The 21,790-nt window shown below is 42.8% G+C and overlaps 1 protein-coding gene across 1 annotated transcript in view; it reads left to right on the top strand.

The window, feature by feature from the left end:
- The window catches only part of CAPN9 (calpain 9), a 260,696-nt gene that overhangs the window by 206,210 nt on the left and 32,696 nt on the right, over positions 1-21,790 (top strand). The window contains exons 14-16 of the mRNA XM_077289096.1: positions 3,459-3,516; positions 5,324-5,388; positions 5,676-5,744. Coding sequence (XP_077145211.1) covers positions 3,459-3,516; positions 5,324-5,388; positions 5,676-5,744 — 192 coding nt within the window. The remainder of the gene's footprint in view (positions 1-3,458; positions 3,517-5,323; positions 5,389-5,675; positions 5,745-21,790) is intronic.

The following is a 21,790-nucleotide window of genomic DNA, read 5'->3' as shown; positions in this document are numbered from 1 at the left end:
GATAACCCCTTGTTAGAAATTTATGGCACATATCTTCCAGTCTATCATCAACAGAAGTTTCACAGGAAACAATCCTCCTCACTCTCAACAGCTGACTCCAAGGCAGGGACTCAACCATCCTGCGTGGATGTTCACTGGAAAAGTAGAGAAGATTGTTTCTATCCGTTTCTTTCACATACAAATCAGTATGTAAGCAACCACCAAGTTTGTAGACACAGGTATCCAGAAACTGGATCCTATCCTGAGAACATTCCATCGTAAAACCAAGACCAGGATGGATGTTATTCAGATAGACAAGAAAAGATTCCAACTCAACTCTATCCCCATCCCATACCAGAAATATAAACAGCGGGATTTACAAATGACATTGAGTCAGCCGAGCCTTGGCAATTTTCCATGTTTGGGATGTGCTTGCTGTGGTAACATGCTCAAGGGGGCTTCATTCTGTCACCCCTATACTGGTAAAAAATACGACATTAGGAGGCGGTATACATGTAAGAGCAGTTTTGTGGTGTATGTCTTGACCTGTCCGTGTGGTCTCTTCTATGTGGGGGAGACCACTATGGAGGTCAAGGCAAGAATCAGCAAACACAAAAGTACGATTAGGACCAAATTATTGGATCTGCCCGTACCGAGACACTTTCACGATAAGGGACATTCGGTCAATCAACTAAGGTACAGGGTGATTGATGATGTACCAGTGATGCGACGTGGGGGAGATCGTGTTGCCCTTTTAAAAAAGAGGGAATTAAGATGGATTTTTGAGCTCGACACCCTGTCACCTAGGGGGTTAAATTTGGAGTACCAACAGAGCTGTTGCCTTTAGTATCTGCTAAATATTTCTGACAATAATCTTCTGGTATAATGTTTTTAACCATTATTGTTTTCCTGTTTTTCTTTCTTCTTTTTTTATTTTCTTTATGGTATATATGGCCACTTTAGGCTGAATGTGCCTGCCCTCGCCAGATTGTAAATGCTAAGCAGCTTGAGGCTAGGCAAGTACCAGCATGGGAGACTAGCTGGGAATCCCTGGTAGAATATTGAGGGTTTGTCCCATTGAACTAGCTATTTTTATGTGTGGGGATATTAATGATGAATGATTCCCTTAATGTTAAGCATTTTTTGTTTACTGACTTTTTATTTCCTCCCCAGGAGGGCTATTTGCACATATCGGTGCGGCTATCATGATAGATCATGTTTGTTGCACTATTAAAGGTTATCAGCTTAAAGTTTTTTTCTATATATGATGTTGATGTTTTGAAGTAGATTCCAATGGGGGAGGTACACTTGTGGGCGGTCTTTGATATATTGTCATTGAGGGTGTGTTCTGAATCAGGCCTGGGTGACAGTATTTGAGTCTAATAATGTAGAGATGTTTTACTTTTATTTTCATAGACTGTTAGTTCTGAATTTGATATATTTATATATGGCCGGGATAATGTGCACTATGGACAAGCTGCAGCATACCTACAACTGCCACATATGGACTGCTGCCCCCATTTTCCTGCATAGGTGAACGCTATCGGAATATGATGAGTCTGCAGGATATCGCTATTTATCTGGATCGTTATGGACGCTGCCTGTGGCATATATAGTGGGTATGCTTGCTGTGAACTAACTGAACATGCGCAGGGATTCATCTTACCCCTGTGACCACACTGATGTAAACAAGGATCCCATTGGACTACTGTTATTTTGCATTGGACTACTGTTATTTTGCATTGGACTACTGTTATTTTGCATTGGACTACTGTTATTTTGTTTGGGAGCTGATCGATATCCTGGATACTAATCCTGCTATGCGCAATGGAGACTTCTCCCATGTATGGACTGGATCTGTGCAGCAATCTTTTCTATCACCATGATCACATGATTTGTGGAGGAGTATCTGATTGGACTACGGCCGTTATGACATCATCCTGGGGGGGTGGTTTGTATCTTGACTACGGGGAATGCTATAGTTCTATTGGAGGAATGTCGTTTGTTTACATCTGTTTGAGGGCGATCTTTTTTGCACTTTTGTGGGTGAGTTCGTTGAATTTTAGAGATCAGGACTAGTATGCCTTTTTCTGATGCTGTATTGTCAATGTTTATGTATTTGTACAAGTATTTTTTGTATATTTATATGTATTTTGATGTATTGATGTATTGTGTCATTGTAGTACTATACTCCTATTGGTGTTTTGTTCTAATGAGGGGTGGTGCTTGGGATATATAATGGTGGTTGGAACATGTGTCACACTGTGCTTGATAAAGGTTTATACCGAAACGTCGCCGCAGTTGGCAGATTAAAGCTGTAAGTTTTTTCTCATCACTGACCGTTGTGGCGCTGTCCTCTTTTTTACATTATGGATTGGACTTTTTAGCTGGGCTGACCCCCTGGCAAGGACTTGCGTCCACAGGCCTAGGAAGGCTGTAAGGGACATAGGGTGCGGTTTAACCTATTTTTTGGATTTGTATTGGCCCTTGTCATCCATGGTGCCAGAAAAAACGGATGTGTCTCTGTGTGGTGTGCACGGACACACGGGCATGTGAACAGCACTATAGACTATAATGTGTACTTGACTTGCGCAGAACTTGGTGTTGTGCAAAAAATTTTAACTTTTCAAAGTATTTTATGCCAAACTGGCATCATAATAAATTTGATCGAGGTTTTAGTGTGAACACACCCTTAGGCCATATTCAGATAGTCATTTCAGGGATTATTTTAGGAAACCATTCTAAAGAGTTTTGCTTAGTAAAAGTATCCCAGGTACTCCATTTATTGTGCCAACTTATAACCACCTGAAAATAAGCTACGTTTCCTTCATCAGTACTTGGGGAGTTTTTGTTCTGCAACATTTGTGTAGGTAAATTAGGTTACTAGGTTACTTCCATTTTTATTCATTGTGTTTTTAAGTGCATTTTTTGCATGCATTTTTATTACTTTTTGACACTGGGTTATTCTTTTGTTTGTTTTTTTTTCTCTTTTTGGTAATGTCATGTTTCAATAAAGCTGCTTTCTTTTACATTTTCTAGTATTTGGCTTTGACAAAACTTTGATGATACCGTTATGAGTGGATTAGATGCGTTTTTAGTACATTCCTGCAGTGGAAACACACTAACAATGAATTTGTATTTTTACCTGTGGAGTTTCTATATCTAATGCAAGTCTATGTGGAAAATCCACGCACTAAACTCAGCTGGTCCGTTTATGCTGAGTAAATATAAAGTTCAGTTGGCGTGTGATTTCTATAAATCCCATCCACTTTGCTGGGACTGTAAGATGCTGCATTTTTTTTGCTCTGCCATTAAAACAAATCACCAAAAACTACTACACTATTTGCAATGCTAAGCTGTAAACATCTCCTCATGTAACTCAAGATGGACAATTTATTGCTTTAGAGAAAAGTATATTCAAGCTTAAATGCATTTTTTGGGGGATATTCAAATTATAATTTAATTTTTTTTAATTACAGGACATGGAAGTCAGTCCACAAGAACTGCAGCATGTTTTGAATTCAGTTCTGAGAAGAAGTAAGTTCTAACATGTTACTTGTTAAATTCAAAATACTTTGGTAGGTTCATAGCACAGGCAAGTGGGTAGCATTGCCAGAGCTATTTCATATATTCCCCCCAATCTAAAAGTTTGCCCCAGGATATAGGGCTGTTAACACAACTAGTGTTTGTCTGAGTGCGCAAATGAAATGTGTCATTCACCATATCCTTGTTTAAGACCTATTCCAAATCACAGGTTATTCACGCTGTATGCAGGGGGGATTTGCAGGAAGTCCAGGACGATGTCCGTTTTGTGTTTTGTGCTTCTAGGTGTCCAGGTGAAAGATGACGTGAAACTACTTCCTTTACGGGTGGTATCATAGTACATTTCAAGAACATTTTTTCTAGTATAGTAAGAATACATAAAAACATTAGAAAAATACAGACAAATCGATTCCATCATTTAGGACTTCCCTCTACCCCAACGTGCGTTTCGAGCACATTTCTTCAGTGGGCGTGAATTTTCTATAATCTAATTATTTTCTAATAGATCCTGCCATAACCAATATTTAACAGGTCATGTGTCAGTGGTAAAGGGATTTTGTATGTCCCAAAGTACTAACTAAACCATGTATACAGGTATGGAGGTGTCTTATCTGTTATAAAAATCATACTTATAGTTTTGAATTTAGTGGTTTAGTTAGCATAAAACAATATTTATTTCATATGCTAGACTTAATTGCTAATAAGCCGGCAGCAGAGTGGTGTCGCTATACCCAGCGTGCAGGAAGATTAGCGCTACCCCTGCAGGTGATGTCACAGCAGATCAGAAGCCGCACTGATCGCACAGGGCGCTGGAGGAGACACTGCACAAAGGAGGAGACACTCAAGTAGCGCACAGGGACAGCAAAGGCCCTGAAATGAGCGTCACTGATGATGTTTAATTTGAGGGAGGGGGTAAGGGCTGTGACAATGACCGATGCTCTGATGATGCTTTGAGTATCCCAGTAGGCAGGGCCGGACTGGCCATCTGGCAATTCCAGCAAATGCCAGAAGGGCCTGTCTAGTCATGGGCTGCCTTGTCTGCTATGTTGTTAACAGAATCGGTGTTCTCAAGATACAATACTGTTAAGAGTTATGATGGAGCACAAAGTCGCTGACTCTGTCACTTAGCCCAGCAGCCACGGGAATCATTAGAAATATTGGTCTTGTAGAAAAGCTTCCTTTCCTCCATCCAGGGTAATATTAGCAATATATCCCATCTGGTGCTTGGGGACGAGGACAACATGGGCCTGTGTGATTTCAAATGCCAGGACTGAATTTCAGCCCCAGTCCGTACCTGCCAGTATATACTGGGGATATGAGAATGTGAGAATGGATAGTCTTCAGACAGGAAGTAGATTAAAAAGATATTAAAGTAGTTAGATAGCGTATTACAGAAATGGTAAGGTATTTTTCAAGTAAGTATTATGGGACTAAATAAATAGGGAAAGATTATTTGCCTTCTGACCACCCCTTTAATTCCCGGAAAATAAAGCATAATTTGTCACAAAAAATAAATATTAGAATCACCGGGATATGTGGATTTGTGAGTCTTCATGTACTATCTACTGGCTAACACGGCACAAAGCTATATAGATTTCCTGGGATATGTGGAGGAATTTCAAAGTTATTACCACACACAGTGACTCAGGTAAGATTTGAAAATATTGGACTTGGTCAGAAACACCAACACTCCCTGCGGCTGTAAGGAGTTAAACTATTCTGTTTTTATGTCACTTCACTTTTATATACCCCTGACCTATTACATGTGTGTGTTCAATTTTACTTGTGTGTTTTTTTACAGCAAAGAATATCAAATTTAAAGAGATCAGCCTTCTGTCATGTCACAACATAATTTCTCTTATGGATGTATCCTTTATAGTTATTTTATCGTAAGTATTCTTTCTCTAAATGTCTCATATAATTCTTCATTAAATCTGCTGTCATCTCTCTTCTGGCTAAACTTTAAAATCGAGGCGTGTAATGGAGAATTGTGTAACAAACCAGCTTGCTGTTTTCATTATCTAAAGGATCTTTGAGAATGAAAGGTTAAATCTGATAGATTGATAAAGAAACAAACCATTTTTACGTTGCAAAACATTGTTATTGAGTATAAAGCTAAACTTCCTATTGAACCTTAACAAACAATACACTAGAGCAGAGGAAATGGAACACTTGGATTTGAAGATTTCAAAATCTTTTGGGACAAGCTGAAAAGCTGGATTGTGAGTTTGCATCAGGTGTTTTAGGGCCCAAACAAATATAGCTGCTTGATTTATAGGGATTTTCCGATTTCAGAAATATATGATGCAAAAAATAATTATCTGAAAGATGAAGATCCCATAAAAGTAAATCCGGAGTCGTGCAGTCACGCAGTCACTAGATTTGCAGCAACATGAGATTTGGCCCTGCTCTTTAGTTAGACTTGCATTTATTAGATGGATGCGCAACTATTCTGTGGACATTCTACCAATGTCTGAGACAGGAATAGTCTTCTAAGTAACTTAAAGGGGTTGTCCAGTCCAAATCCATAAGTCTGCAGTCACTGTGTGACTGAGCCCATCTAGTGGGCGCGGCCTCACTCCTTACACTTGTATTGAGCGAGGCCGGTCCCTGACTAGTGACAGTGCAATCTAGTGGGCGCGGCCTTGCTGCATACACTTGAATTGAGAGAGGCCGGTTCCTGACTAGTGACGGTGCCATCTAGTGGGCGTGCTCTCACTCCATACATTTATATAGAGCAAGGCCGGTCACTGACTAGAGACGGTAAAATCTGGTGGGTGTGGCCTTGTTCCATACATTTAAATAGAGCGAGACAGGTCACTGACTAATGACGGTGCCATCTAGTGGGCGCGGCCTCGCTCCTTACACTTGTATTGAGCGAGGCCGGTCCCTGACTAGTGACGGTGCAATCTAGTGGGCGCGGCCTCGCTGCATACACTTGTATTGAGAGAGGCCGGTTCCTGACTAGTGATGGTGCCCTCTAGTGGGCATGCTCTCACTCCATACATTTATATAGAGCAAGGCTGGTCACTGACTAGAGACAGTGAAATCTAGTGGGTGTCGCCTTGTTCCATACATTTATATAGAGCGAGACAGGTCACTGACTAATGACGGTGCCATCTAGTGAAGGAACAGATGATTGGCCTCGGGGAGACTAAAACATCCAACACCGCGGACACACCATCACGTGTTTCTCAACACAGTGATCCAGAACACTGCCCCCATCCCTTATGGGAAATATGCAAATGCATGTAGGATAGCTGCGGAGACACCATCACGTGTTTCTCAACGCAAGCAGTGAATAGCCAGACCTTTCCCCGGGAAGGAACAACCACGGGAAGGGCAGCATCCAGTAAAGGAAACATCCAATACAGGAAAACCACCTATGCCAAGCATGGTATCCATCCACAGACAGCTGTTTCGGGGTGTTTGCCCCTCATCAGTGTGGAGTAGGAATCTGGCTATTAGGAGCAGTGCCTAGTAAAAGGCTGTGAAGGAACAGATGATTGGCCTTGGGGAGACCAAAACATCCAACACCGCGGAGACACCATCACGTGTTTCTCAACGCAGTGTTCCAGAACACTGCCCCCATCCCTTATGGAAAATATGCAAATGCATGTAGGATAGCTGCGGAGACACCATCACGTGTTTCTCAACGCAAGCAGTGAATAGCCAGACCTTTCCCCGGGAAGGAACAACCACGGGAAGGGCAGCATCCAGTAAAGGAAACATCCAATACAGGAAAACCACCTATGCCAAGCATGGTATCCATCCACAGACACGGGTGAGGCCACTGGCTGGCAGTATGTATAGTTCATACATACCCCGTAGTCCCGGCTCAGAAACCTGAAAATCCTTGCAGCGCACAGTGCATACGCTGTGGGGATTCAAAAGTCTGCAGTCGCACTTCATCTGCAGTGTAACTATTATTATATTATTATTATTATTATATAATATTATAGCGCCATTTTTTCCATGGCGCTTTACATGTGAGGAGGGGTGTACATAATAAAAACAAGTACAATAATCTTGAACAATACAAGTCATAACTAGTACAGGAGGAGAGAGGACCCTGCCCGCGAGGGCTCACAATCTACAAGGGATGGGTGAGGATACAGTAGGTGAGGATAGAGCTGGTCGTGCAGCGGTTTGGTCGATTGGTGGTTACTGCAGGTTGTAGGCTTGTCGGAAGAGGTGGGTCTTCAGGTTCTTTTTGAAGGTTTCGATGGTAGGCGAGAGTCTGATATGTTGTGGTAGAGAGTTCCAGAGTAGGGGGGATGCACGAGAGAAATCTTGTATACGATTGTGGGAAGAGGAGACAAGAGGGGAGTAGAGAAGGAGATCTTGTGAGGATCGGAGGTTGCGTGCAGGAAAGTACCGGGAGACGAGGTCACAGATGTATGGAGGAGACAGGGTGTGGATGGCTTTGTATGTCATGGTTAGGCTTTTGTACTGGAGTCTCTGGGTAATGGGGAGCCAGTGAAGGGATTGACAGAGGGGAGAGGCCGGGGAATAGCGGGGGGACAGGTGGATTAGTCAGGCAGCAGAGTTTAGAATAGATTGGAGGGGTGCAAGAGTGTTAGAGGGGAGGCCACAGAGCAGGAGGTTACAGTAGTCGAGTCGGGAGATGATGAGGGCATGGACTAGGGTTTTTGCAGATTCTTGGTTTAGGAATGTACGGATCCGTGAAATATTTTTGAGTTGGAGGCGGCAGGAAGTGTAACCTGAGTGTAAGTGCGAACGGCGGTAAGTGTGTGACTTGTGATTCATTGACTTTGGATTCAGGGAGTTTCCAAGGGAGGAATTACTGAATTGCTGTCTGTATTTTATTAATACTTTGTATTTATTTTTATTTAGCTTTTCTGTCTGGTGCACACTGCTGTGCGAGATGTGAGCACATTGTAATAAGATGTATAACTATGTGCTTAATTCTAAAACTCTGGGCAAAACCGTCAATGAAAAAAACCTGGGTGTATGGGTGGATGACAAACTCATATTCAGTGGCCAGTGTCAGGCAGCTGCTACAAAGGCAAATAAAATAATGGGATGCATTAAAAGAGGAATAGATGCTGATGAGGAGAACATAATTTTACCTCTATAACTTCCTGCACTGACTGAGCGCCGGCCGTAAAGTGAAAGTACAGCACAGCGGTGACGTCACCGCTCTGCTGTTAGGGCCGGCGCTCACAGTCAGTGCAGGAAGCGGACGCCGGGGGACGCGAAGGTGAGTATGTAGTGTTTGTTTTTTTTACATTTTACACTGGTAACCAGGGTAAACATCGGGTTACTAAGCGCGGCCCTGCGCTTAGCAACCCGATGGTTACCCGGGGACCTCGGCATCGTTGGTCGCTGGAGAGCGGTCTGTGTGACAGCTCTCCAGCGACCAAACAGCGACGCTGCAGCGATCGGCATCGTTGTCTGTATCGCTGCAGCGTCGCTTAATGTGAAGGTACCTATACTGGTGGTAAGTTACCTAATGATTTTACTTTTCTGAATACAAATTTAGGGTGAAAGGGTTGGTATTTCCTGATAATCTTATCTTGTTTAAGAATTGGCCATTATTTTCCAATGATATGCTTAAAATAATTGATCTGAAAGTTATATTTAGTAATGGTAGATATCTGGCCCAACTTTATATAAACTCTGGAAGTATGTGTTGTTTCTGAGTTTTGTTCATTGGATTCTGATGAGGATATGATCTAATTCCTCTAATGTTCTACTTAAACTGGAAGGGTCACATCCAAGATGTTTTTTTTTTTTTTCAAAAAATGAGCCTCCGTAATGTAGTCCATCACATGTGTGCAATTGCAATGTGCCATGGTGAATTGACCCTTGGAGATATTCCAGACATACTGGAAGGTGACAACTTGAAGTAAAGATATAACTGTTGTGGTAGATCGGCTCACTCAGCTGTACATGAAGGTGGACACAGGAACACTGTCTCTTTAAGAACTTCCTTTTGGTTTATTACACGATGCAGTAAATCAAACATTTGGGATAGAGAAAGATTGTCACCATAATATGCCCAGTGGTAAACCCTTTGTGTTCTGCACCTCCGTCCACTGCTCTGGCGGAAGTTTTCCACACTCTGTTACCGGGTCAAACACAGTCAAAAATGCATATGTGTTCTCACCTGGACTTGGGGGAGGGGTTGCTGGCCTTCCATGAACAGCCTCTGTGAGAAAGTCAATCTGCTGCTGGCTCTGATGTTGCATTTGTTGTATAAGCAGCTTACTTGTCTCCTGTTGCGCCATCTGTTGCTGCTGTAACTGCTGATGCATCACAGGTCATCCATTTTGCCTGACGTATGCTGGCTTGTGGCAGTCTTCACCCAGGACATGCATTACCTATTGTAGCCATCACACATGTTCGCTGGGAACGCTGCCTGCCCTTCTAATACCATCTGTGGAAGATCAGCTCACTCAGCTTTACACAAAGGTAAACATGGGAACACTGTCTCTTTAAGAACTTCCTTTGGTTTATTATAGACAACATAAACCAAGGTGAAGTAAAGCAAACATGGCCTTCTGGGCAAAACAGGAAAACAAAACAAAATGGTATCACAAAGCACAGTCCTTCGGGTAGTGGGGTTCCTCCTACTCACAGTTAGCAGAACACACGTGGTTCAGGTTGGTTCCAGCACAACCACTTCTCTGGAGTGTTCCTCTCTAGACACTGAACCCTGACTGCCTCTGAAGGCCAGCTATTTAAGCCCCAGACCACACCCTGGAGTGCAGATAAGGTGGACAACCTCTCATCCACTCTATAGTTTTCCACAAAAAAACCCAGTCCTTATAAAACTTGGCTGTTAACTAGAATTGAGTGAATATGTTCGGAATCAGTCACTGAATCTGAATTTGCCATATTAGTGCTCTATTCATGCTGAATTTATGTTTGATGATCGGTTTTAAACATATTTGTTTATTTCTACAAACTCAGCTAGTGGTAGATATTCCGACCACATCTCCTGATTGTCTGCTACAAAACATCTCAAAAACTGCTCAACGTCCTGGTTCTTCCTTTCGGTCTGTCCATTGAACTCCGGATGATAACCTGACGAAAATGACAAATGAACCTTTAATCTGTCACAAAAAGCACGCCAAAAGCGAGCCACAAACTGTGGTCCTCTATCGGAAACAATGTCCGTGGGAATCCCATGGAGCCTGACAATCTCTTTCACAAATGCCTTAGCTAGAGACTTGGTGCAAGGTAATTTATTGAATGGGACCAGATGACACATCTTACTAAATCGGTCCACAACAACCCATATGACAGAAAAACCCTCAGAGACCAGCAGATCGGTGATAAAATCCATTGCAAGATGTGACCATAGCGAACTAGGAACCTCCAAAGGACACAGCAACCCTGCCGCCGGGGCATATGAGGCCTTCGACCTAGCGTACACAGTACACTGACACACCCACTTGATGATTTCTCTTTGCCACCCTGGCCACCAGAAACTTCGACCGATCGACTTTCTAGTTTCTGAAATCCCTGGATGACCAGCCAACTGCGACTCATGACATTCAGCAAACAAAGCTCTCCACAAGGTTCTAGGCACAAATAATTTACCATACGGAGTGTTAGTTGGTGCAGCATTCTGGGCCTCTAGGATGCTACTCTCCAACTCAGAACCCAATGCTGCCACCACCACCCCTTTCTGCAAAATGCATTCCTCCTTCTCAGTGTTAACTGCTGGAGAGAAACTATGAGACAAAGCATCCGCTTTAACATTCTTTGTCCCAGGGATATATGTTACAGAGAAATGAAACGGGGCAAAAAACAGTGCCCACCTAGCTTGACGGGCATTCAAACGTTTAGCAGCATCCACATATATCAGATTCTTATGATCAGTAAAAACCTGTATCGGATGTCTTGTCGTCTCCAAAAAATGTCGCCAATGCTCAAATGCGAGTTTAATAGCCAGCAACTCTCTGTTCCCAACATCATAGTTGAGCTCAGTCTCCAAAAATGTTTTAGAAAAGAAAGCACAGGGATGCACCCCATCCTCTCCTTGCTGAGACAGAACTGCCCCCACCCCTACTGAAGAGGCATCAACCTCTACTGTACAAGAAATGGCTTGGTCTCAACTGTCTGGATCAAAACAGGAGCAGGGCTAAACCTCTCCTTGAGATGCTCAAAAGCCTTAACAGCCTCAGAGGACCATTTTACAGTATTAGAACCCTTCTTGGTGAGATCAGTTATAGGTTTAGCGATCACAGAAAAATTATTTATGAATTTTCCGTAATAATTAGCAAACCCTAAAAATCTCTGAACCGACTTCAAACATTCAGGCCCAGGCCACTCCAGCACTGCCTGAACCTTCACCAGATCCATCTCAAACCCATCACTGGAGATAAGGTACCCCAAAAAACTCATTTTCTGTACTGCAAACTCGCACTTCTTCAATTTAGCAAAGAGAGAGTTTTCGCTCAAAATCTGTAGAACTTTGCGGACTCTCTGCCAATGCAACTCCAGATCAGATGAATAGATCTAAATATCATCCAAATAAACAATAACACTCTTACCGATCAACGACCTCAGAATGTCATTAATGAAATTTTGAAAAAACGCAGGCGCATTGGTAAGGCCAAAAGGCATCACCAGACACTCAAAATGACCTTCCGGGATATTAAAGGCTGTCTTCCATTCATCGCCCCCTTCACCCGCAGCAAATTATATGCCCCACGAAGGTCAATCTTAGAGAACCACTTTGCTCCAGTTAGTTTGTTAAACAAATGAATTAGCGGCAATGGGTAAGGATTCGCACAGTGATCTTATTAATCTCCCGAAAATCCAGACACGGCCTAAGGCCCCCATCCTTCTTTTTGACAAAAGAATCCTACAGCCACAGGGACTTAGAGGGTCTTATATGACCTGCAGCCAAACTAGTCTGTAGGTATTCCTTTAAGGCCTCCCTCTCGGGAATCGTCAGATTAAATAAACGACTCTTAGGAAGTGTGGCAACAGTGACGAACTCAATAGCGCAGTCGTAATCTCTATGGGGTGGTAAAGCTTGCGACTCAACTTCCGAAAATACCCTCCAGAAATCCTGAATGTCTTTAGGTAGCTCCTTCTTCACAACAGCAGCAATATGAACATTACAACAATTACCATAACACCCCTGACCCCAGGACTTTATTGTACTAGATGACCAGTCCAGCAAAGGATTGTACATTTTTAACCAAGGTAAACCCAGGATGTCTGGGCAAGGTAACCTGAAGGCCAGCTATTTAAGCCCCAGACCACACCCTGGAGTGCAGATAAGGTGGACAACCTCTCACCCGCTCTATAGTTTTCTGCAAAAAAACCCAGCCCTTATAAAACTTGGCTGTTAACTAGAATTGAGCGAATATGTTTGGAATCATTCACCGAATCTGAATTTGCCATATTCATACCATATTAGTGCTCTATTCATGCTGAATTTATGTTTGATGATCGGTTTTAAACATATTTGTTCATTTCTACACCCATTGACTCCAATGATGTTTGGCTGTGTTCGGCGAATATTGCAAAAAGAAAATTTGCTGCTGATCATAATCGGAACTGAATTTTGAAAAGTTCGCTCAACTCCACTGTTAACCCCTTGCAACACTTAATGTGCTGAAGGAAAAATTCCTGGGTTCAACATCACTGAAGCCATTAAACTCAGTGAAACATTTCTCCCCTCCAGCATCTTGTCATTGTTTTTGTCACTGTTACCGAACTGCAACACAGAACTAGAATAGAAGGGGGAAAACTGGCCCTGCACTGAGACTAGGCTGATACCCTACGATGGAGTGGGTGACCCATTTCTTGCGAATAGACCCACCGACGATCCTAGGTTATTCTCAAGCGAGCACCTATAGATAGGGGGAAGGAGATCCCTAAAAGATCTAAGGACTGAGTATAAAAACAGGTCACCTCCTAATAGAAAATACAGAGAAGGCTGCAGAAACCAAACAAAAACAGAAACTAAGGATAGCAGAACTGCACAATATCAAACACATAAAGCTATCAAAGCACCTAGCCAGAACTCTAGCGAATTAACACTGTTGTCCAGCAAGGACTTAGATTCAGGTGCTGGGTAATAAAGGGTGACACAATGACCTGACATAAGACAACCCAGAACCGGGAAAAAAGACCAGCAGCCAGAAACCACAACAAGATGGCGGATGGTCAAAAACAAAACAGATTCTAACAGTCACACTCTTTAAGAAGCTCTTAGTGGTCCACAAAAATAGTAAGATCGAGAAAATTTACACTTGTCCTATTTTATGTGAGAGTGAACTCTACACAAAAACTAATAACATTGATATCCTTTAAAAATTGCAATATTGATTCTTGGAATTCATGTACTGTAAACAAGAAGGATATGAGCTATAAATCTGTGACATTAAACCAGACAGAAACAAAGTTCGCCCTCCACCCATATGGTGGAGTGTTCCCAAGTACCAACATATAAGTTAGCATAGCTGGGGGTAAACCTGGTGAACATATCTGTACCCCATGTTTGTAGAAAAAAATCTTAGTCATATAGAAAATAATTGTTTTAAAAATAAATTGAATACATTCAATAATAAAAATTGACTTTGGATTCTACATTGCATCCTTTTTCTACTTTAATAATTGAGTAGCGTAGAGTTTGTGAAATATATCTGTATGTCTAGAAAGAGTGGCAATGAAGCTATCAAATGCATATATTATTTGATCTGCCAGCAAGTTGTCCTGGATTTTTTTGCATTTTTTGAATATTATAATAAATGAATACTTGTGGAATCTTATTCAGGATGCATTCATATTCTTTTTTTTATCATGTATACCTATACTTCTTTTACTGGACAGTAAAGACTGCTCTTCTATGTGTTTATTTTTGGGCTCAACATTCAATTTTCTATTTGTTTTTGCATCCTGGAGAAGATGCAGTCTTTCGGCATCATAGAAATTAGTATTCATCACTACAATACCTCCTTCTTTATCTTCCATAACGAATAATGATTTTATGACTTTCTTGTAAATGTATAATAGCAATTCTCTCCTTTTGAGAGAGGTTGTACTTGAAATATTTAAATTTGGTACTGTACCTTTTCTGAATTTCAGAGATAATCGTAGTTCCAAAAGTAATTATAAAATATTCATTAGTTGGATTCAATTTTGTAAAGGAATCGTGGAATCAATTTTCAATAGAAGAAAAAGGTAAAGGACACTTTCCCAAAGAAATTAATCATAGGTAAAGCAAAAAATGGGGATTTAAAACATAACATTTAAGTAAATTAGTTAAAATATTGGTATTAAAATAAAGACACACAAAGAGAAACCACGCTGTTATGGTTCTCAATGGCAAGAGAACATAGCCCCAGCAAACATAAGAACTAGCTCTTGGAAGGATGGAAACTAAACTGACGATGAACTAAACCTGCCGCACCACTAACAGTAGCCGGGTAGCGTAGCCTGCGTTTTATCCCTAGACGCCCAGCGCCGGCCGGAGGACTAACTAATCCTGGCAGAGGAAAATATAGTCCTGGCTCACCTCTAGAGAAAATTCCCCGAAAGGCAGACAGAGGCCCCCACAAATATTGGCGGTGATTTTAGATGAAATGACAAACGTAGTATGAAAATAGGTCTAGCAAAATTGAGGTCCGCTTACTAAATAGCAGGAAGACAGAAAGGACACTTTCATGGTCAGCTAAAAACACTATCAAAACACCATCCTGAAATTACTTTAAGACTCTAGTATTAACTCATAACATCAGAGTGGCAATTTCAGATCACAAGAGCTTTCCAGACACAGAAACGAAACTACAGCTGTGAACTGGAACAAAATGCAAAAACAAACAAGGACTAAAGTCCAACTTAGCTGGAAGTTGTCTAGCAGCAGGAACATGCACAGAAAGGCTTCTGATTACAATGTTGACCGGCATGGAAGTGACAGAGGAGCAAGGTTAAATAGCGACTCCCACATCCTGATGGGAACAGGTGAACAGAGGGGATGATGCACACCAGATCAATTCCACCAGTGGCCACCGGGGGAGCCCAAAATCCAATTTCACAACAGTACCCCCCCCTCAAGGAGGGGGCACCGAACCCTCACCAGAACCACCAGGGCGATCAGGATGAGCCCTATGAAAGGCACGGACCAAATCGGAGGCATGAACATCAGAGGCAGTCACCCAAGAATTATCCTCCTGACCGTATCCCTTCCATTTGACCAGATACTGGAGTTTCCGTCTGGAAACACGGGAGTCCAAGATTTTTTCCACAACGTACTCCAACTTGCCCTCAACCAACACCGGAGCAGGAGGCTCAACGGAAGGCACAACCGGTACCTCATACCTGCGCAATAATGACCGATGAAAAACATTATGAATAGAAAAAGATGCAGGGAGGTCCAAACGGAAGGACACAGGGTTAAGAATCTCCAATATCTTGTACGGGCCGATGAACCGAGGCTTAAACTTGGGAGAAGAAACCCTCATAGGGACAAAACGAGAAGACAACCACACCAAGTCCCCAACACAAAGCCGAGGACCAACCCGACGCCGGCGGTTGGCAAAAAGCTGAGTCTTCTCCTGGGACAACTTCAAATTGTCCACTACCTGCCCCCAAATCTGATGCAACCTCTCCACCACAGCATCCACTCCAGGACAATCCGAAGATTCCACCTGACCAGAAGAAAATCGAGGATGAAACCCCGAATTACAGAAAAAGGGAGACACCAAGGTGGCAGAGCTGGCCCGATTATTGAGGGCAAACTCCGCTAAAGGCAAAAAAGCAACCCAATCATCCTGATCTGCAGACACAAAACACCTCAAATATGTCTCCAAGGTCTGATTCGTCCGCTCGGTCTGGCCATTAGTCTGAGGATGGAAAGCAGACGAGAAAGACAAATCTATGCCCATCCTAGCACAGAATGCTCGCCAAAATCTAGACACGAATTGGGTACCTCTGTCAGAAACGATATTCTCCGGAATACCATGCAAACGGACCACATTTTGAAAAAACAGAGGAACCAACTCGGAAGAAGAAGGCAACTTAGGCAGGGGAACCAAATGGACCATCTTAGAGAAACGATCACACACCACCCAGATGACAGACATCTTCTGAGAAACAGGAAGATCCGAAATAAAATCCATCGAGATGTGCGTCCAGGGCCTCTTCGGGATAGGCAAGGGCAACAACAATCCACTAGCCCGAGAACAACAAGGCTTGGCCCGAGCACAAACGTCACAAGACTGCACGAAGCCTCGCACATCTCGAGACAGGGAAGGCCACCAGAAGGACCTTGCCACCAAATCCCTGGTACCAAAGATTCCAGGATGACCTGCCAACGCAGAAGAATGAACCTCAGAAATGACTTTACTGGTCCAATCATCAGGAACAAACAGTCTACCAGGTGGGCAACGATCAGGTCTATCCGCCTGAAACTCCTGCAAGGCCCGCCGCAGGTCTGGAGAAACGGCAGACAATATCACTCCATCCTTAAGGATACCTGTAGGTTCAGAATTACCAGGGGAGTCAGGCTCAAAACTCCTAGAAAGGGCATCCGCCTTAACATTCTTAGAACCCGGCAGGTAGGACACCACAAAATTAAACCGAGAGAAAAACAACGACCAGCGCGCCTGTCTAGGATTCAGGCGTCTGGCAGACTCAAGATAAATTAGATTTTTGTGGTCAGTCAATACCACCACCTGATGTCTAGCCCCCTCAAGCCAATGACGCCACTCCTCAAAAGCCCACTTCATGGCCAAAAGCTCCCGATTCCCAACATCATAATTCCGCTCGGCGGGCGAAAATTTACGTGAGAAAAAAGCACAAGGTCTCATCACGGAGCAATCGGAACTTCTCTGCGACAAAACCGCCCCAGCTCCGATTTCAGAAGCGTCGACCTCAACCTGAAAAGGAAGAGCAACATCCGGCTGACGCAGCACAGGGGCGGAAGAAAAGCGGCGCTTAAGCTCCCGAAAGGCCTCCACAGCAGCAGGGGACCAATCAGCAACATCAGCACCCTTCTTAGTCAAATCAGTCAATGGTCTAACAACATCAGAAAAACCAGCAATAAATCGACGATAAAAGTTAGCAAAGCCCAAAAATTTCTGAAGACTCTTAAGAGAAGAGGGTTGCGTCCAATCACAAATAGCCTGAACCTTGACAGGATCCATCTCGATGGAAGAGGGGGAAAAAATATATCCCAAAAAGGAAATCTTTTGAACCCCAAAAACGCACTTAGAACCCTTCACACACAAGGAATTAGACCGCAAAACCTGAAAGACCCTCCTGACCTGCTGGACATGAGAGTCCCAGTCATCCGAAAAAATCAAAATATCATCCAGATACACAATCATAAATTTATCCAAATAATCACGGAAAATGTCATGCATAAAGGACTGAAAGACCAAAAGGCATCACCAAATACTCAAAGTGGCCCTCGGGCGTATTAAATGCGGTTTTCCACTCATCCCCCTGCTTAATTCGCACCAAATTATACGCCCCACGGAGATCTATCTTAGAGAACCACTTGGCCCCCTTTATGCGAGCAAACAAATCAGTCAGCAGTGGCAACGGATATTGATATTTAACCGTGATCTTATTCAAAAGCCGATAATCAATGCACGGCCTCAAAGAGCCATCTTTCTTAGCCACAAAGAAAAAACCGGCTCCTAAGGGAGATGACGAAGGACGAATATGTCCCTTTTCCAAGGACTCCTTTATATATTCTCGCATAGCAGCATGTTCAGGCACAGACAGATTAAATAAACGACCCTTAGGGTATTTACTACCCGGAATCAAATCTATGGCACAATCGCACTCCCGGTGCGGAGGTAATGAACCAAGCTTAGGTTCTTCAAAAACGTCACGATATTCAGTCAAGAATTCAGGAATCTCAGAGGGAATAGATGATGAAATGGAAACCACAGGTACGTCCCCATGCGTCCCCTTACATCCCCAGCTTAACACAGACATAGCTTTCCAGTCAAGGACTGGGTTATGAGATTGCAGCCATGGCAATCCAAGCACCAACACATCATGTAGGTTATACAGCACAAGAAAGCGAATAATCTCCTGGTGATCCGGATTAATCCGCATAGTTACTTGTGTCCAGTATTGTGGTTTATTGCTAGCCAATGGGGTGGAGTCAATCCCCTTCAGGGGTATAGGAGTTTCAAGAGGCTCCAAATCATACCCACAGCGTTTGGCAAAGGACCAATCCATAAGACTCAAAGCGGCGCCAGAGTCGACATAGGCATCCGCGGTAATAGATGATAAAGAACAAATCAGGGTCACAGATAGAATAAACTTAGACTGTAAAGTGCCAAATGAAACAGACTTATCAAGCTTCTTAGTACGCTTAGAGCATGCTGATATAACATGAGTTGAATCACCGCAATAGAAGCACAACCCATTTTTTCGTCTAAAATTCTGCCGTTCACTTCTGGACAGAATTCTATCACATTGCATATTCTCTGGCGTCTTCTCAGTAGACACCGCCAAATGGTGCACAGGTTTGCGCTCCCGCAGACGCCTATCGATCTGGATAGCCATTGTCATGGACTCATTCAGACCCGCAGGCACAGGGAACCCCACCATAACATCTTTAATGGCATCAGAGAGACCCTCTCTGAAATTCGCCGCCAGGGCGCACTCATTCCACTGAGTAAGCACAGCCCATTTACGGAATTTCTGGCAGTATATTTCAGCTTCGTCTTGCCCCTGAGATAGGGACATCAAGGCCTTTTCCGCCTGAAGTTCTAACTGAGGTTCCTCATAAAGCAACCCCAAGGCCAGAAAAAACGCATCCACATTGAGCAACGCAGGATCCCCTGGAGCCAATGCAAAAGCCCAATCCTGAGGGTCGCCCCGGAGCAAGGAAATCACAATCCTGACCTGCTGAGCAGGATCTCCAGCAGAGCGAGATTTCAGGGACAAAAACAACTTGCAATTATTTTTGAAATTTTGAAAGCAAGATCTATTCCCCGAGAAAAATTCAGGCAAAGGAATTCTAGGTTCAGATATAGGAACATGAACAACAAAATCTTGTAAATTTTGAACTTTCGTGGTAAGATTATTCAAACCTGCAGCTAAACTCTGAATATCCATTTTAAACAGGTGAACACAGAGCCATTCCAGGATTAGAAGGAGAGAGAGAAAGGCTGCAACATAGGCAGACTTGCAAGAGATTCAATTACAAGCACACTCAGAACTGAGGGGAAAAAAAAAAAAAAAAAAATCTTCAGCAGACTTCTCTCTTCTCTCCTTTCTCTGTTAATTAATTTAACCCTTTTAGGGCCGGTCAAACTGTTATGGTTCTCAATGGCAAGAGAACATAGCCCCAGCAAACATAAGAACTAGCTCTTGGAAGGATGGAAACTAAACTGACCATGAACTAAACCTGCCGCACCACTAACAGTAGCCGGGTAGCGTAGCCTGCGTTTTATCCCTAGACGCCCAGCGCCGGCCGGAGGACTAACTAATCCTGGCAGAGGAAAATATAGTCCTGGCTCACCTCTAGAGAAAATTCCCCGAAAGGCAGACAGAGGCCCCCACAAATATTGGCGGTGATTTTAGATGAAATGACAAACGTAGTATGAAAATAGGTCTAGCAAAATTGAGGTCCGCTTACTAAATAGCAGGAAGACAGAAAGGACACTTTCATGGTCAGCTAAAAACACTATCAAAACACCATCCTGAAATTACTTTAAGACTCTAGTATTAACTCATAACATCAGAGTGGCAATTTCAGATCACAAGAGCTTTCCAGACACAGAAACGAAACTACAGCTGTGAACTGGAACAAAATGCAAAAACAAACAAGGACTAAAGTCCAACTTAGCTGGAAGTTGTCTAGCAGCAGGAACATGCACAGAAAGGCTTCTGATTACAATGTTGACCGGCATGGAAGTGACAGAGGAGCAAGGTTAAATAGCGACTCCCACATCCTGATGGGAACAGGTGAACAGAGGGGATGATGCACACCAGATCAATTCCACCAGTGGCCACCGGGGGAGCCCAAAATCCAATTTCACAACACCACGCCTCACTAGTAACCACAAGCGGGTAAGTGGGAATGTTACAGAGCCATAAAGGTATTGTATGTACAAAGATTAGAATCTGACAACACTCTTAAGCATGAATGGGTAGAATGATTGAGCCAGAAACATATCTTAAAACTCCTATATTAACACATAACATGTTCCACATGTCCACATATACTTTTGATGAGATTGCAAAAGGAGTGATCTCACCCAATAGTAGCAGGCTTTACTAAGGCATCAGACAACATTCCTCCTTAAATCCAAGGAATGGGAACAACAAGTGCAATACCATCATCCTATACTGAGAGGAGATTAGGGTGCCTTAATCATTATGACCACCTCCTGATGCGTTTTTTCCTTCCATAAATGCCAAGGTCCTACAAACTTCCCTCCTGCCTATGACCAGTGTTGACGGATTTTAACCTTTGTAAATACAACACCTTTTTGGCTTCTGTAACAATCCCACTTGCCCACTTGTGGTTATTAGTGAGGCGTGGTTTGTTTGAGTGTTGTTACTTTAACACCAATATTTTGACTATTTAAATTAAATGTTATGTTTTAAATTCCCATTTTTTGGATTACATTTTGTACACAAAAAAGCGCTAATGTATTTCATTGTATTTGGTCAAAACACACAAAGGAAAAAGAGCAAAAATGATCAAACATAAAATATTACAAAGTTTATTCAAAAAATATTATACAATACAGAAAAAGGTAACACAAATCACATTCAAACACCTAATGGATAGTTGAAATACACAGGTGTAAAGCAAAGGGTCCACAATTAATATAGTGGATGAGAAGACCAAAAAATAGCAGCAGGTCTCAAAAAGTGCCAGTGCCCATGAAGTTACTGCTCCCATGCGGACAAACACTCTGATTGTGGAGAAAAATATGTGAAATATCTAAATTAAAGAAGTGTATATCACTGATTGAAGAATAAGGTGTGTACCACTTTAAGGAAGAGAGAAACTGTAAAAATTTGCTCACTTGCTATGAGCGCCAACCACTGGGCAGCACTTACAGCTATCTGGCAATAACAACTACAGAGGTGTCCTACAGACCCCTGGTTGTCATGCCAACCCATCAGCGACCCGTGGGATTAGTGACACGCTTCAGGCGCGAGAATATTAAATGCTGCTGTCAGAGATTGACAGTGGCATTTAACAGGTGAACAGCCACGGGTGGATTCCTCCCGTGGCTCTTAGGGGCACATATCGGCTGTTGAAATCAGCTGGCATGTGCCAGAAAAGATGTGG

This window comes from Ranitomeya variabilis, chromosome 2 (assembly GCF_051348905.1).
Source record: "Ranitomeya variabilis isolate aRanVar5 chromosome 2, aRanVar5.hap1, whole genome shotgun sequence".
Lineage (NCBI taxonomy): Eukaryota > Metazoa > Chordata > Amphibia > Anura > Dendrobatidae > Ranitomeya > Ranitomeya variabilis.
Note: the sequence above shows the minus strand (reverse complement) of the source record. Positions and strands in the feature narration are given on the sequence as shown.